Source organism: Chelonia mydas, chromosome 9, assembly GCF_015237465.2.
Source record: "Chelonia mydas isolate rCheMyd1 chromosome 9, rCheMyd1.pri.v2, whole genome shotgun sequence".
NCBI classification, from domain to species: Eukaryota; Metazoa; Chordata; order Testudines; family Cheloniidae; genus Chelonia; species Chelonia mydas.
This window is the reverse complement of record NC_057855.1, coordinates 56,022,280-56,039,647: the sequence shown is the minus strand read 5'-3', so window position 1 is coordinate 56,039,647 and position 17,368 is coordinate 56,022,280. Positions and strand designations below refer to the sequence as shown.

Genomic DNA, 17,368 nt, shown 5'->3' with positions numbered 1-17,368 from the left:
GCGTCCATCCGACGCGGAAGCCCCCCGGAAGACCAGGAAGGGAGGCACTGACATCGAGCCCTCCGCTGCGACCGCGAGTGAGATCCCTCCGCTGGTGTCGGGAGGGGAAGACAGACTGGCTTTGGAGGGCAGGACCCTCCCTCCACGGGAGACCCTCCCCTCCGAGGCCCCTGAGGACGCCCCTTCTGCCCGGATACCATCCGAACCCCCCGCGAATCCCGAGGCGACTGCTGAAGCGGGCCCTAGAGGAGAGGCCCCCGGGGTAGCAGGCGTTGGCCTCTCCTCCGTGTACGCAGAGATTGAGGCCCTAGATTTGACCCCAGTCACCCAGGGAGAGGATGATCTACTCCCAGCTGGCCTCGGGATGGGCAATTTCACCCCAGCCCCTTTTTCCCCAGGCTCCCTCCCCCTGCTTGCCTTCCCGGGCGAGCACCATGCAGAAGGTGGTCTACCACCTGATGCCACAGCCGCCAAGACCACCACGGAGTCAATGCCTAGCATTACTGGGAGCCCCCTCCCTTACCCCTTAACCCTCGACTCTGCTCAGGAGGCACCTTCCTTTAGCTGCTTGCCTCCTGAATTTCAGAGCCTTACCTCTGCCCCTGCCCCCTCCCCTGCCCCCACCCAGTTTACCCCCTCCTGCAATGCTCCTGCCGCCCCTGGGGTTGCAGATTCCCCCCAGGGAGCAGTTTCTGCACTTTTTAGTTGCGATCCATTAGGAGCTGCAATTTTCCCCCCGCCATCCCCTTCCGCCCCAAGGCATGAAATGGATTTAACAACCCCAGCCTGTCAGACGCCCCGTCGGTGGTCCGCACCTTGCCTACCCGCCTTAGCGGACCTCGAGGCTGTATTAAGAATCCCACCGGGGAGTACCCCGGGAACCGTAACCCCATCCCCCCATGAGCTGCGGCATGCACTACGGAAGTTCTTAGAACACACCCGTGGTGCCCGCAATAAAGTACAGCTAGCTCTTCAGCTCTGGGGGGACTTTGAACAAGTTTTTCAGGCCACAAGGGCCCTTATAAAGGAGAGCAGAGGGCACGGCAGGCGCGGTGCTACGGCCTACGAGCGGGCCCGCAGCTTCCAAAGCGATCTACTCATCTATGAGATGGGTCACGGGTTGCTGCGCAACCCGCCGAGGGCCACAAACACTCCCGTCACTGAGAAACCCCCACCCCCCCAGCCCTCCGCATGATGCCCTTTATTATTGCAACCTTGAATACCAGGGGCTGTAGGATGGCTCTCCGCAGGTCCCAGGTGCTCTCTTACCTTCGGGAAGGGGGGTACTCTGTAGTTTTCCTGCAGGAGACCCATACGGACCCGACCTTTGAGGACAGGTGGCGGCTGGAGTGGGGGGACGGGGTCTACTTTAGCCACTTCGCGACTTGGCAAGCTGGAGTGGCGACCCTGTTCTCCCCCACCCTACAGCCCGAGGTGCTAGGAGTCACTGAGGTCGTGCCGGGCCACCTGTTGCATCTTCGAGTCCGTATGGAGGGGCTCGTGGTCAATCTTGTTAATATCTATGCCCCGCAAATGAGCCCAAAGCGGCCACAATTTTACCAGCGGGTGTCCGACTTTCTCGGCACCCTAGATTCGCACGAGTGCCTGGTCCTGGGAGGGGACTTCAACACCACCCTCGAGGAACAGGACCGCTCAGGGGCCGAGCCGAGCCCAACTGCTGCGAACATCCTTCGGGGAATAGTTGAGTATCACTCCCTAGTGGATGTCTGGCGTGACCATCACCCAGATGACACCTCCACGTTCACTTTTGTCCGGGTGGAGGCCCATCGGTCACACCACTCTCGGTTGGACCGTATTTATTTATCTCGTTTCCACCTTTCACAGGCTCACTCCTCCACCATTCGGCCGGCCCCTTTTTCCGACCATCATTTAGTTACTATAACGGTCTCCCTCCGGGCAGAGAGACCGGGGCCGGCCTATTGGCACTTTAATAATAGCCTGTTGGAGGACGAGAACTTTGTGACGTCCTTCCGGGAGTTTTGGCTGGCCTGGCGAGAGCAGTGGCGTGCCTTTCCCTCGGTGCGGCGATGGTGGGATTTAGGGAAGGTACGCGCCAAGCTCTTCTGCCGCGACTACACTCGGGGCACCAGCCGGCGGAGAAATGCGGCGATAGAGCAGTTGGAACGGGAGGTCTTGGAGCTGGAGAGGCGCCTGGCCGCCGACCCCAAGGATCCGTCCCTCTGCGGAGCGTGCCGGGAGAAGCGGGAGGAGCTTCGGGCCCTCGAGGACTACCGGGCCCGAGGTGCCTTCGTCCGGTCCCGCATCCGCCTCCTTCGGGAGATGGACCGCGGCTCCCGCTTCTTCTATGCCCTGGAGAAAACGAGGGGGGCCAAGAAACACGTCACCTGCCTTCTCGCGGAAGACGGCACCCCCCTCACGGATCCGGAGGAGATGTGTGGGAGGGCCCGTGACTTCTACGCAAGCCTTTTCTCCCCGGATCCGACCGATCCTGGCGCTCGCGGGGTGCTCTGGGAGGAACTCCCCACGGTCAGCGTGGGCGACCGAGACCGGCTAGAGCTGCCTCTCACCCTGGCCGAGTTCTCGGAAGCCCTCCGCCGCATGCCCACCAATAAATCTCCGGGCATGGACGGGCTGACCGTGGAGTTTTACCGCGCGTTCTGGGACATCCTCGGCCCAGACCTAGTCACCGTCTGGGCTGAGTCTTTGCAGGGCGGGGTCCTCCCTCTGTCGTGCAGGCGAGCGGTGCTCGCCTTGCTGCCGAAGAAGGGGGACCTCCGCGATTTACGAAACTGGCGTCCCCTCTCACTCCTTAGCACGGATTACAAAATCGTAGCGAAAGCAATTTCGCTGCGGCTAGGGTCCGTGATGGCGGACGTGATCCACCCAGACCAGACCTATACTGTCCCGGGTCGCAGCATTTTTGACAACCTCTTTCTAGTCCGAGACCTTTTGGAACTCGGGCGGAGAGACGGTCTGTCGTTCGCCCTCCTGTCTCTCGATCAGGAGAAGGCGTTCGATAGAGTAGATCATGGGTACCTCCTGAGCACCCTGCGGGCGTTTGGATTCGGACCTCAGTTTGTGAGTTTTCTCCGGGTGCTGTACGCCTCCGCGGAGTGTTTGGTTAGGCTCAACTGGACCCTGACCGAACCGGTCAGCTTCGGGCGAGGGGTGCGGCAGGGGTGCCCCCTCTCGGGCCAGCTGTACGCTCTGGCGATCGAGCCTTTCCTCTGTCTCCTCCGCAGGAGGTTGACGGGGTTGGTGCTGCGGGAGCCGGAGCTGCGGCTGGTCCTGTCGGCGTACGCCGATGACATCCTCCTCGTGGTCCAGGACCCGGGCGACTTGGCGCGAGTGGAGGCATGCCAAGCCATCTATTCAGCAGCCTCCTCCGCCCGAGTCAACTGGGTCAAGAGCTCTGGCTTGGCGGTGGGGGGCTGGCGGCAGGTGAGCTCCCTCCCACCCGCGCTTCAGACCATCCGGTGGAGTGCCGGCCCTCTGCTCTATCTCGGCGTTTACCTTTCTGCCACGCACCCTTCTCCGCCGGAGAACTGGCAAAATTTGGAAGGCGGCGTGATTGAGCGGATCAGGAAATGGACGAGGCTACTCCGATGTCTCTCCCTTCGGGGGAGAGCACTGGTGCTTAACCAACTAGTCCTGTCCACGCTCTGGTACCGGCTCAACACCCTAGCCCCGGCCCCGGGTTTCCTGTCCCACCTCCGGAGATTGATTCTGGAGTTCTTCTGGTCAGGATTGCACTGGGCCCCTGTTGGAGTTCTTCATTTGCCCCTGAAGGAAGGAGGGCAGGGCCTGAAGTGTCTGTACACTCAGGTCCGCGTTTTCCGCCTCCAGGCCCTGCAGAGGCTCCTTTATAGTGCAGGTAGTTCGACGTGGAGCATATTGGCGCATGCCTTCCTACGCCGCTTCCATGGGCTCCGATATGACCGGCAGCTCTTTTATCTTTGTCCGAGAGGTTTTCCGCGAGACCTCTCCGGGCTGCCGGATTTCTACCAGGACCTCCTCCGGACCTGGAAACTGTTTTCAACGACCAGGTCCGTGGCGGCCATCGTGGGGGCAGATCTCCTCACGGAGCCCCTGCTACACAACCCCCAACTCCGTGTGCAGGCGGCGGAGTCCCGCACGGTGCGCCAGAGGTTGGTCCTGGCGGGAGTTACGAGGGTCGGGGACCTCCTGGACTACGACCGGGGAGACTGGCTGGATCCCCCGACGCTCGCTCGACGCATGGGGCTCTCCAGCCTTCGCACCCCCCGGCGCGTGCTTCAGGAGGTGGAGGCCGCTTTGACCCCCGCCGCTCGGGCTTATGTTAGCCGAGCCTTGCGCGAGGGCGCACCCCGCCCATCCTCTACCCCAGGCCCGCCGGACCTTTCCATCGGGCCCCTACCCTGCCGATCCCAACACACCCCTCATCCTTTCACTGCAAGCCGGCTGCATGAACTGCAACCGGTCGGTTTTCAAGTTGCACCACGGCAATATTTATATACACTCACGCTTCATACCCTTCACGCCCGCACCCTGGTGTCCCGCCCCGATACAAAGTGGCGAGATCTCCTACCACCTTTGGAGGGTGAGCAACCTCGGTGGGCCAGCCTGTACTCCACCCTGGTCCCGAGGCCCGTCGGGGACATCAGTTGGCGGCTCCTTCACGGAGCTGTGAGCACGGGCGTGTTTTTGACACGGTTTACTTCCATCCCGGATACTTGTCCTTTTTGTAATGTGAGGGAAACCCTGGCGCATGTCTATTTAGAGTGTGCCAGATTGCAGCCCCTTTTTCGGCTCCTCACAAATCTTCTATTGCGCTTCTGGCTTCATTTTTCTCCCCACCTCTTTATTTATACACTCCCTATCCGTGGCCCCACAAAATCGCGGGATCTCCTGGTTAACCTCCTCCTAGCCTTGGCTAAAACAGCCATTTACAAAACCAGAGAGAAGAGGTTGGCCCATGAAACGTCCTGCGATTGTAGGGCCTTTTTCCGATCCTCAGTACTTTCACGTATCCGAGCGGAGTTTCTCTGGGCGGCGTCCACTGATTCCCTTGACACCTTCGAAGAGCGGTGGGCGCTGTCCGGGGTTCTCTGTTCGGTGACCCCGTCCGGTTCCCTCCGTCTGACCTTTGATTGAGGGGAAGAGCGAGAGACACCAGCCCCAGCCATTGCCGCTGTGGACACCATCGTCACTGTCATCTAGGAGGGGTCCTATAATACGTGGGTGCCCCCCCCCCCAAACCACCCACCCCGCAGCCGTGCCCATCTTGCCGGGCACTCTCAGGGGGGGGATAATCGGTGATAGCGGGCGCGGCACTGGGTAACTCGAGGGGGTGGAAGACCACGAGTGTTGAGGAAGCCCCCCGCTCTGGGCCCAGGCTAGCCTGAACACTTCTCCCTCCTGAAAGTTGCTGTGTTATACCTTCTGTTTGCGTTGTTTTGTTGCATACTTTGATTTGGTTCTTTGGTAATTCTTGTAATTGTCACAATAATTTTTTTTTTCTGTTTCAAAAAAAAAAAAAAAAAAAAAAAAAAAAAAAAAAACCTTCCCTGTTGGAGGACGGGACCGTCCCTAGCTCGCTCCTTAGCTATCTGCTTTCTATTCTTTCCTAAAGCCCCCTGGCCTGGATCTTTCTTACTTTTGGACCCTGCCTTAGTTTACCCCCGAACGGGCCGGATGCTTTTTGTGTTTTTCTTTTGTTTTGGTTTGATTTTCTGCCGCTTTTTGCTTTTGTCTGAGTGCTGACAGGCTGCCATCTTGCAGCCGGCACACCCCCCCACCCCTCGCCTGCTTTCGGGCGCAGCTATTTGCTTTAGCTGAAACCCCCGGAGGAGGGGGGGAAGATTGCTGATTTTGCTATCCGGAGGGGAGAGTGGAAGCCCCCAGACCCAGCCGCTTTGCTGGCAGCTCGGACTATCTCTACAACATTCTTCGCATGCCGGAAGCCTTGGAACACAGCCAACATGGCCGGAGAAGAAGGATTTCAGAAGACAGGAGAAATAACTTACGAAGCTATCAATCACCGTGAAGGGGGCCATACGACTGACTAATTTTTCGAATTCTACTCTCGTGGGGGGGAGTTTGACTGTGTTTAATCGCGCTTGTGGCGGCACAGGGGGTGTGGCAACAAGCTGCCCCCTGATCCATCGGTGCCCCCTCACCCCCCCCACCACTACTACAACTGTCACGGCCCCCGCTGCTTCGTCCCTGCTGGCAATCTGCCATCTACCTTCGGATCCAGCTGTTTGCTTTGGACTTTGCCTTTCGGACCGGACATAACAGCTGACCAAACGAGACTCTTTGGACAAACGTGCGTGGGTTTATACCCCCCCCTTCCGGACTGCTTATTCTATAGCCTGTCCCTATTACTGAATTCCCCCCCCCCTCCTTGTCCACCCCATTTGGTATTTTTCCCCTTTTCCCCCGCCTGTAGTCTAGTAGGGAGGAGTGGTTAAATCGCCTCCCCCTTTTCCCCCCCTTCTCCTTCCGGTTGTCTCCCCGTCTCTCCCTGCTCACGATGGCAGGGAATGGGAGGGGCGAGGCCCCTTTGGCAAATTTAGTTGTTTCTCCCCCACCCCCCCGCTGCCCAACCCCCAACCTCCCCCCCCCGCACCACGATTGTTAAAATACTTGCCACCGCCCCCGCTGGGGCACCGGCAGCAGGAAGTACCGGAGTGCTTGCTGCTGCTGCTATGCCCCCTGCCCCCTCAGGTTCTAAGCACCCCCTGCCAGCTGGCCGCAAAAACCAGGGCGGGCCGAAAGGAAAGGGCCCCGCTAAAACATCAAGGCCCTCCATGGCAGGGGCTGCCCCCACAGCCGTAGCCTCGTCATCGACCGCGACACCCCTCCCCGCGGTTCCCTCCACCAGCTCTGCGAGTGCCCCTCCCCCGGGCCCCAGGATATATGCCAGGGTGGTAGCAGGTTCCCCCTCGCCTGCCGCCTCGTCATCTCGCCCACCCACTGCCTCCGTTACCATCACCAGCAGCCGGGGCCCTTTTTCCGCCTTGACCAGGAGGCACGGTGTCCGTTGCCTCCTGGTGCCCACCTCACCCCACGTGGAGACATACGTGCAGGCGTTGGCGAAGGTGGTAGGACCCACGGCTATTGTGGCGGCCTCCAAGATGTATGGGAAGGTCGTTTTTTTCTTAGCTACGGAGACTGCCGCCCAAGAGGCGGTGGAGAGGGGCCTGGTGGTGGGGGGGGTGTTCGTCCCCCTAGAGCCGCTAGAAGACCTGGGCGTTCGCCTCGTCCTCACCTCCGTTCCTCCCTTTTTACCCAATGCTGCCCTGTTACCCGCTCTCTCCGCCCTAGGAAAACTTACCTCTGTTATCAGCTTTCTCCCGTTGGGCTGCAAGGACCCCACCCTCCGTCACGTCCTTTCTTTCCGCCGGCAAGTGCAGCTTCTACTGCCGGCGGGGGTGCGTGACGGGGAGGCGCTCGAGGGGTCCTTCCTAGTCCCCTACCAGGGAGCCCGCTATCGGATCTTCTACTCCACCGGAGAGGCCAGGTGCTACCTCTGCCGCTCGGCCGGGCATGTCCGCAGAGACTGCCCTTTGGCCCGGAGGGGAGGGGCACCCGAGACCCCCGAGACCCGGCAGGATATCGGCCCCGTTGTTGCCGACGCCCCTGGCTGCCCAGCACCTGAAACCAACCCTCCTCCTACTCAATCCATTGCTGCTCCCGCCCGGGCCCAGGAGACTTCTTCCCTACTATGCCCAGGCGAGCAAGGGAGTCCCACCTTTGCTATTACCACTTCAGCAGAGCCTATGGAGGAGGGTGCGACAAAGATATTATCGGGCATAGGAGAGGGCCCACCCCAAGGAGAACCCCCTCCCCCTCCTCATGCTGCCTCACCGCTACCCCCCCGAACCCCTGAACCATCGCCTCCGCCCCCCGACACGACCCCTGCTAACCAGCCCCCAGACGACGCTATGGAGGGCTGGAACCTAGTCCAGGAGAAACGGAGCAAGCGGAAGGCTCGAGCTCCGCTGCATCCATCCGACGCGGAAGCCCCCCGGAAGACCAGGAAGGGAGGCACTGACATCGAGCCCTCCGCTACGACCGCGAGTGAGGTCCATCCGCTGGTGTCGGGAGGGGAAGACAGACTGGCTTTGGAGGGCAGGACCCCCCCTCCACGGGAGACCCTCCCCTCCGAGGCCCCTGAGGACGCCCCTTCTGCCCGGATACCATCCGAACCCCCCGCGAATCCCGAGGCGACTGCTGAAGCGGGCCCTAGAGGAGAGGCCCCCGGGGTAGCAGGCGTTGGCCACTCCTCCGTGTACGCGGAGATTGAGGCCCTAGATTTGACCCCGGTCACCCAGGGAGAGGATGATCTACTCCCAGCTGGCCTCGGGATGGGCACTTTCACCCCAGCCCCTTTTTCCCCAGGCTCCCTCCCCCTGCTTGCCTTCCCGGGCGAGCACCATGCAGAAGGTGGTCTACCACCTGATGCCACGGCCGCCAAGACCACCGCGGAGTCAATGCCTAGCATTGCTGGGAGCCCCCTCCCTTACCCCTTAACCCTCGTCTCTGCTCAGGAGGCACCTTCCTTTAGCTGCTTGCCTCCTGAATCTCAGAGCCTTACCTCTGCCCCTGCCCCCTCCCCTGCCCCCACCCAGTTTACCCCCTCCTGCAATGCTCCTGCCGCCCCTGGGGTTGCAGATTCCCCCCAGGGAGCAGTTTCTGCACTTTTTAGTTGCGACCCATTAGGAGCTGCAATTTTTCCCCCGCCATCCCCTTCCACCCCAAGGCATGAAATGGATTTAACAACCCCAGCCTGTCAGACGCCCCGTCGGTGGTCCGCACCCTGCCTACCCGCCTTAGCGGACCTCGAGGCTGTATTAAGAATCCCACCGGGGAGTACCCCGGGAACCGTAACCCCATCCCCCCATGAGCTGCGGCATGCACTACGGAAGTTCTTAGAACACACCCGTGGTGCCCGCAATAAAGTACAGCTAGCTCTTCAGCTCTGGGGGGACTTTGAACAAGTTTTTCAGGCCACAAGGGCCCTTATAAAGGAGGGCAGAGGGCACGGCAGGCGCGGTGCTACGGCCTACGAGCGGGCCCGCAACTTCCAAAGCGATCTACTCATCTATGAGATGGGTCACGGGTTGCTGCGCAACCCGCCGAGGGCCACAAACACTCCCGCCACTGAGAAACCCCCACCCCCCCAGCCCTCCGCATGATGCCCTTTATTATTGCAACCTTGAATACCAGGGGCTGTAGGATGGCTCTCCGCAGGTCCCAGGTGCTCTCTTACCTTCGGGAAGGGGGGTACTCTGTAGTTTTCCTGCAGGAGACCCATACGGACCCGACCTTTGAGGACAGGTGGCGGCTGGAGTGGGGGGACGGGGTCTACTTTAGCCACTTCGCGACTTGGCAAGCTGGAGTGGCGACCCTGTTCTCCCCCACCCTACAGCCCGAGGTGCTAGGAGCCACTGAGGTCGTGCCGGGCCACCTGTTGCACCTTCGAGTCCGTATGGAGGGGCTCGTAGTCAACCTTGTTAATATCTATGCCCCGCAAATGAGCCCAAAGCGGCCACAATTTTACCAGCGGGTGTCCGACTTTCTCGGCACCCTAGATTTGCACGAGTGCCTGGTCCTGGGAGGGGACTTCAACACCACCCTCGAGGAACAGGACCGCTCAGGGGCCGAGCCGAGCCCAACTGCTGCGAACATCCTCCGGGGAATAGTTGAGTATCACTCCCTAGTGGATGTCTGGCGTGACCATCACCCAGATGACACCTCCACGTTCACTTTTGTCCGGGTGGAGGCCCATCGGTCACACCACTCTCGGTTGGACCGTATTTATTTATCCCGTTTCCACCTTTCACAGGCTCACTCCTCCACCATTCGGCCGGCCCCTTTTTCCGACCATCATTTAGTTACTATAACGGTCTCCCTCCGTGCAGAGAGACCGGGGCCGGCCTATTGGCACTTTAATAATAGCCTGTTGGAGGACGAGAACTTTGTGACGTCCTTCCGGGAGTTTTGGCTGGCCTGGCGAGAGCAGTGGCGTGCCTTTCCCTCGGTGCGGCGATGGTGGGATCTAGGGAAGGTACGCGCCAAGCTCTTCTGCCGCGACTACACTCGGGGCACCAGCCGGCGGAGAAATGCAGCGATAGAGCAGTTGGAACGGGAGGTCTTGGAGCTGGAGAGGCGCCTGGCCGCCGACCCCAAGGATCCGTCCCTCTGCGGAGCATGCCGGGAGAAGCGGGAGGAGCTTCGGGCCCTCGAGGACCACTGGGCCCGAGGTGCCTTCGTCCGGTCCCGCATCCGCCTCCTTCGGGAGATGGACCGCGGCTCCTGCTTCTTCTATGCCCTGGAGAAAACGAGGGGGGCCAAGAAACACGTCACCTGCCTTCTAGCGGAAGACGGCACCCCCCTCACGGATCCGGAGGAGATGTGTGGGAGGGCCCGCGACTTCTACACAAGCCTTTTCTCCCCGGATCCGACCGATCCTGACGCTTGCGGGGTGCTCTGGGAGGAACTCCCCACGGTCAGCGTAGGCGACCGAGACCGGCTGGAGCTGCCTCTCACCCTGGCCGAGTTCTCGGAAGCCCTCCGCCGCATGCCCACCAATAAATCTCCGGGCATGGACGGGCTGACCGTGGAGTTTTACCGCGCGTTCTGGGACATCCTCGGCCCAGACCTAGTCACCGTCTGGGCTGAGTCTTTGCAGGGCGGGGTCCTCCCTCTGTCGTGCAGGCGAGCGGTGCTCGCCTTGCTGCCAAAGAAGGGGGACCTCCGCGACTTACGAAACTGGCGTCCCCTCTCACTCCTTAGCACGGATTACAAAATCGTAGCGAAAGCAATTTCGCTGCGGCTAGGGTCCGTGATGGCGGACGTGATCCACCCAGTCCAGACCTATACTGTCCCGGGTCGCAGCATTTTTGACAACCTCTTTCTAGTCCGAGACCTTTTGGAACTTGGGCGGAGAGACGGTCTGTCGTTCGCCCTCCTGTCTCTTGATCAGGAGAAGGCGTTTGATAGAGTAGATCATGGGTACCTCCTGAGCACCCTGCGGGCGTTTGGATTCGGACCTCAGTTTGTGAGTTTTCTCCGGGTGCTGTACGCCTCCACGGAGTGTTTGGTTAGGCTCAACTGGACCCTGACCGAACCGGTCAGCTTCGGGCGAGGAGTGCGACAGGGGTGCCCCCTCTCAGGCCAGCTGTACGCTCTTGCGATCGAGCCTTTCCTCTGTCTCCTCCGCAGGAGGTTGACGGGGTTGGTGCTGCGGGAGCCGGAGCTGCGGCTGGTCCTGTCGGCGTACGCCGATGACGTGCTTCTCGTGGTCCAGGACCCGGGCGACCTGGCGCGAGTGGAGGCATGCCAGGCCATCTATTCGGCAGCCTCCTCCGCCCGAGTCAACTGGGTCAAGAGCTCTGGCTTGGCGGTAGGGGACTGGCGGCAGGCAAGCTCCCTCCCACCCGCGCTTCAGACCATCCGGTGGAGCAAGGGTCCTCTGCTCTATCTCGGCGTTTACCTTTCCGCCATGCACCCTTCCCCGCCGGAGAACTGGCAAAATTTAGAGGGCGGGGTGATAGAGCGGATCCGGAAATGGACGAGGCTACTCCGATGTCTCTCCCTCCGAGGGAGAGCACTGGTGCTTAACCAACTAGTCCTGTCCACGCTCTGGTACCAGCTCAACACCCTGGCCCCGGCCCCGGGTTTCCTGTCCCACCTCCGGAGACTGATTTTAGAGTTCTTTTGGTCGGGAATGCACTGGGCCCCTGTCGGAGTTCTTCATTTACCCCTGAAGGAAGGAGGGCAGGGCCTGAAATGTCTGTACACTCAGGTCCGCGTTTTCCGCCTCCAGGCCCTGCAGAGGCTCCTTTACAGTGCAGGTAGTTCGACGTGGAGCACATTGGCGCACGCCTTCCTGCGCCGCTTCCACGGGCTCCGATACGACCGGCAGCTCTTTTATCTTTGTCCGAGAGGTTTTCCGAGAGACCTCTCCGAGCTGCCGGTCTTCTACCAGGACCTCCTCCGGACCTGGAAACTGTTTCTCACGACCAGGTCCGTGGCGGCCACCGTGGGAGCAGATCTCCTCACGGAGCCCCTGCTACACAACCCCCAACTCTGTGTGCAGGTGGCGGAGTCCCGCTCGGTGCGCCAGAGGCTGGTCCTGGCGGAAGTCACGAGGGTCGGAGACCTCCTGGACTACGACCGGAGAGACTGGCTGGATCCCCTGACGCTCGCTCGGCGCATGGGGCTCTCCAGCCCCCGTACTCCCCGGCGCGTACTTCAGGAGGTGAGGGCTGCCTTGACCCCCGCTGCTCGGGCTTATGTTAACCGCGCCTTGTGCGAGGACGCACCTCGCCCATCCTCTACCCCAGGCCCACCGGACCTTTCCATTGGGCCCCTACCCTGCCGATCCCGACAAACCCCTCACCCTTTCACAGCGAGCCGGCTGCATGAACTGCAGCCGGTCAGTTTTCAACTTGCATCACGGAAATATCTGTATACACTCACGCTTCACACCCTTCACGCCCACACCCTGGTGTCCCGCCCCGACACAAAGTGGCGGGACCTCCTGCTACCTTTGGAGGGTGAGCAACCTCGGTGGGCCAGCCTGTACTCCACCCTGGTCCCGAGGCCCGTCGGGGACATCAGTTGGCGGCTCCTTCACGGAGCGGTGAGCACGGGCGTGTTTTTGACACGGTTTACTTCCATCCCGGATACTTGTCCTTTTTGTAATGTGAGGGAAACCCTGGCGCATGTCTATTTAGAGTGTGCCAGATTGCAGCCCCTTTTTCGGCTCCTCACAAATCTTCTATTGCGCTTCTGGCTTCATTTTTCTCCCCACCTCTTTATCTATACACTCCCCATCCGCGGCCCCACAAAATCGCGGGATCTCCTGGTTAACCTCCTCCTAGCCTTGGCTAAAACAGCCATTTACAAAACCAGAGAGAAGAGGTTGGCCCATGAAACGTCCTGCGATTGTAGGGCCTTTTTCCGATCCTCAGTACATTCACGTATCCGAGCGGAGTTTCTCTGGGCGGCGTCCACTGACTCCCTTGACACCTTCGAAGAGCGGTGGGTGCTGTCCGGGGCTCTCTGCTCAGTGACCCCGTCCGGTTCCCTCCGTCTGACCTTTGATTGAGGGGAAGAGTGAGAGACACCAGCCCCAGCCATTGCCACTGTGGACACCATCATCACTGTCATCTGGGAGGGGTCCTATAATACGTGGGTGCCCCCCCACCCCCAAACCACCCACCCCGCAGCCGTGCCCATCTTGCCGGGCACTCTCAGGGGGGGGATAATCGGTGATACCGGGCGCGGCACTGGGTAACTCGAGGGGGTGGAAGACCACGAGTGTCGAGGAAGCCCCCCCGCTCTGGGCCCAGGCTAGCCTGAACACTTCTTCCTCCTGAAAGCTGCTGTGTTATACCTTCTGTTTGCGTTGTTTTGTTGCATACTTTGATTTGGTTCTTTGGTAATTCTTGTAATTGTCACAATAAAAATTTTTTTTTCTGTTAAAAAAAAAAAAAAAACCTTCCCTGTTACCTTACCCAGGGAAAAGGGACCTACTTAACCTGGGGCTAATATATCTTCCTTCTATCACTCTCCTGTAGCCATCTGGCCTGACCCTGTCACAAGGGGTAGTCAATGATTGTTTCAACAGGGGCATTTAAAAGGTAGGGCAGAGCAAGTGACAGAGTGGTCACTTGTGTTTGACATGTGTCTTGTGTTTTTATCTTCCTCTCTCATTTCATTGGGTGGGACTGGGGAGGGAAGGTCTGATGGGGTGCCCACTCCAAACAAGGCCCAAAGGGGTAAATTAGGCCCATTAGCCTACGGGCCACATGTGGAGGAGAGCCAGGGAGTGCTAAGGCCTAGTTTGCTGATGAAGTCCAGCTGTGGGAGGAGCTGGCCAAGTTTATAAAGCCAAGAAGCTGGCAACAGAAGATGGCTCCAGGGAAGTTGTCTGCAGTCACTCCCTGGGAAAAGAGAGAGGTATTGGGGAGTTAGAGAGTAGCCTACAGTTTGAGCTGGTATACCCAGAGAAGTGAGGGAACCAGAAGCTGTAGGAAGGAATCCAGGGAAGAAGCAACAAGGGCTGAAGGAAAGCAGACCACTGTTGCAGGTAAAGGGTCCCTGGACTGGAACCTGGAGTAATGGGCTGGCCCAGGTTCCCCTGCCAGCCACTGGGGAAGTGACACCATCAGAACAGTGCTGGCGAAAACTGCCTGAGACTGTTTGTGTGGAAGGACTTTGGGAAACCCCCAGAAGGGGAAAGCACATAGTAACCCAGCCAGATGGCTGAGTCACGAAGAGGAGGCTGCAGTTCCTGGAGTGAGAGGGGCTGCAGTGTGAGACAGGATGGATGAAGACATCGCCAGAGGATGGTGCAACGCCTGGCAGAGCTAATCCCCAGGATCGCCAGGAGGAGGCGCCACCTCCATTGAGTGAACCCCATCACAGAGGGGCAGGTTTCTCTCTTGCCCAACAGCCTGTGAATGGGTATAGCTCAAACATGAGTGGGTCCCTTAGAAACCTGAACAATCCCTCTTGGCTCATTCTGCATTTCCTTGTGATGAAGGGCAAGGATCTACATTTTGGGACTGTCGAGTGCATTCTCAGATACCTCGCACCCTAATTCCATTGGTTATTACTGCCTACAGGTACAAAAGTGTGTATGTGTCTGCTCTCACACTGGAGATAACAGGACAACCCCCAACCAGAACCAGGAACTAACACTCTCAAATCTGTTTTCAGTTTCCTCTTTCCCAAAACATCTGGCACCTCTTTGACATAACCAATCCCATTGTCCCACTTGCCTTTGGAAGGCAGGTTCTAAACTCTCCATATATGGTGAGCCCCCATGGTTAGTGTCTGTGCTAGTGATGGTGTTGTCTCTGGAAAATGACATGGACCTGAGAAAGAAGAGAAGCATGACTTGTGGGAAAGGGATTCAGGAGTTTGCTTTGTGGGACTATAGTCTGTAGTAACTAGCATTCAGAAAACACTTTCATGCTGGAAAAATACACGAGAAGCCTGGAGCCAAAATGGGCTCTAAATCCCAGTTTGTCAAACAGACTCAACAGTCCACATTTCTATGGAAAATAAAAATACAAGTCAAGATTTCTGCCCATAAATGGAGTCACAGCCATAGAGTCACAGAATTTAAGGCCAGAAGGGACCACCAGATCATCTGGTCTGATCTCCTGTATGTCACAGGCCACCAGCACCACCCAGCATCCACACACTATACCCAACAATCAAAATTAAACCAAAGTATAACAGCCCACATAAGAGTAAACTATTGTGTGCCATAGGCAGAGAGTAGGAGACACCAAGATGCACCAGAGCCCGATGCCCCTGCAATGGCAGGAAAATGATTATGTGAGATATAGCCAAATAGTCCTGGCATGTGACCCGGACCCACACACTGCAGAGGAAGGTGAAAACTCCCCAACATCACTGCCAATCCGCCTTGTGGGAAATTTCTTCCCAACCCCATGTATGGTGATCTGTTAGACCATGGCATGTGAGCAAAACCAGCTAGTCAAGCACCTGAGAGAGAATTATCAGTGCCACCTCAAAGCATTGGCCCACTCCATCCAGTGTCCCATCTCCAGCTGTGGCCTACTCTGAAGGAAACCAAAAAATACCCAGAATACATTGGGGTAAAAAAATCCCTTCCTGACCCCTGCAGGTAACCATCTGAAGCCTGAAGCCTGAAATTTTAGGAACACTGGACATGAACCATAAGGGATCCCACCATCACAGGCAATCCCATCATACAATCTCACTCACAAATTTGTTCAGCTCTCTCTTAAAAACTAAGTGCTTACATTGGTAAATATATTCTTAGGTTGTGTATAAGCTTTGGGGCAAATTCCACCCCCAGTTATGCCCAATCAGTGCCACTGAAGCCAATGGAGTTGCAGGGGTGTAACTGAGGCTGAAATGTGGCCTTTCATAACTGGAAGCTGGGAGATGAGGAAAGGGAATCAATCCCTAACTCAGGGTGGCCAAAGTGTAACTAGCAAGGCTACAAACTTCTAAAATGAGAGTCCTGTGGCTCCCATGATCTTTAATTTGGATGCATGGCCCAGAGACTACAAGTCCCAGCATTCCTTGCATAATGGGCCATGTCTCCATAAGCAGATCCCACCTCCATATTTAAGTTGCAGGCCTCTGCACCCAGGTCCATTTTATGCACAGTGGGTGTGACCCTGGGGCTTCTGGCAAGAAGTCAGTGCAGCCCTTGGCTGGGCAATGTTTGGGTACCTCAGGCCTAATTAATGTGAGTGACAGATGATTTCGCCCCTACTCTCATAGAAAATGTACTGTTACCAATGTCAGGCAATGGAGTGAGTATTCCACAGACAGCATCAGCCAGGGAAAGGATTTAATTAGCCTCGTGTGTGGAGAAACTTCAGTGTAAAACAGGGCATGAATTCCCTGTCTCCTTACTGTGCCATGTTCTCGTCAGGCTCAGTGTGCTTTCTAGTGGTAGGAGGCTCAGACTGGGTAGCAGATATGTTCTCATTCTCAGCATCCTCAGTATTGCCCTTCAAGGGAAAAAGCCTAGGGGAGAAAATAAAGAGGTTTTCTTAAGAACATGTGAAAAATTAATATATTGGACTTGTGGAAATCTATTCCAAAGATGGGAACCATCAGGCTGAAAGCTGGAAAAATATTATGGTAGGCTTCAGCTTTTCAAAGTTGCCTCGGAGATTTGAATGCACAATTCCAACTGAAACGAGTGGGCATGAGGTGTTTAAATCCCCTAGCTGGCTTTGAAAATCTGAGCTAAAGGCCTGTTGTCTGTGACAGTCACAGAGGGAAAATATTAGCCATTGGAGCATGTACTTCTGCCAGACGTAGGTTCCTTCCTGCTAGCATTGCTCTGATTCCCTCCACTGACACAAGCCCCACAGAGAAACACGCATATTGAACACAGAATCTAGGCAGTGTCCTTGAAGGCCTGGATAACACTGAGTTACATCTCTGGGCCAAACTTCTGCTACTCACTAATATTCACTGCATCATGCTGATGTAAATGGGTAGAGCTGGGTGAAATTTTTTGGGTAAAAAATGCGTATTTTGTGTCATGAGTGTTCTGAGCCTGATGTGTCATCAGAGGTAATTCCCTGTGAGTCCTAAGGGCCCAGCCAATCCATAAGCAAGGGTCTGACCAGGTGACCCCAAGGTAGGTACATACGTTCCTAATGGAAGCAGCCACCCAGGCGCTGCCTTCTAATTTTCCCGGAGAATGCTCAACCCCCAGTCAGCCCCATGCCCCTCCCCCACTCCACCCCTTGCCCCAGGGCCCCATCCCACCCCGCCTTTTCCCACCCCCACTCCACGCCCACCCCACCTCTTCTCTCCCAAGTGCAGTCTGTCCCCACTCCTCCTCCTCCCTCCCAGCACCTCC

General features: G+C 57.7%; 1 protein-coding gene and 1 long non-coding RNA gene across 11 annotated transcripts in view; one reads left to right on the top strand and one right to left on the bottom strand.

Annotated features, from left to right (window-relative positions):
• ZNF185 (zinc finger protein 185 with LIM domain) overlaps window positions 1–17,368 on the bottom strand; it is a 151,410-nt gene that overhangs the window by 24,314 nt on the left and 109,728 nt on the right. For all 10 annotated transcript variants that reach the window (XM_043522707.1, XM_043522701.1, XM_043522702.1 and 7 more), the window contains one exon: window positions 16,405–16,518. In XM_043522707.1, the coding sequence (XP_043378642.1) occupies window positions 16,405–16,518 (114 nt within the window). The remainder of the gene's footprint in view (window positions 1–16,404; window positions 16,519–17,368) is intronic.
• The window catches only part of LOC122461735, a 46,879-nt gene that overhangs the window by 18,641 nt on the left and 10,870 nt on the right, over window positions 1–17,368 (top strand). The window lies entirely within an intron of this gene.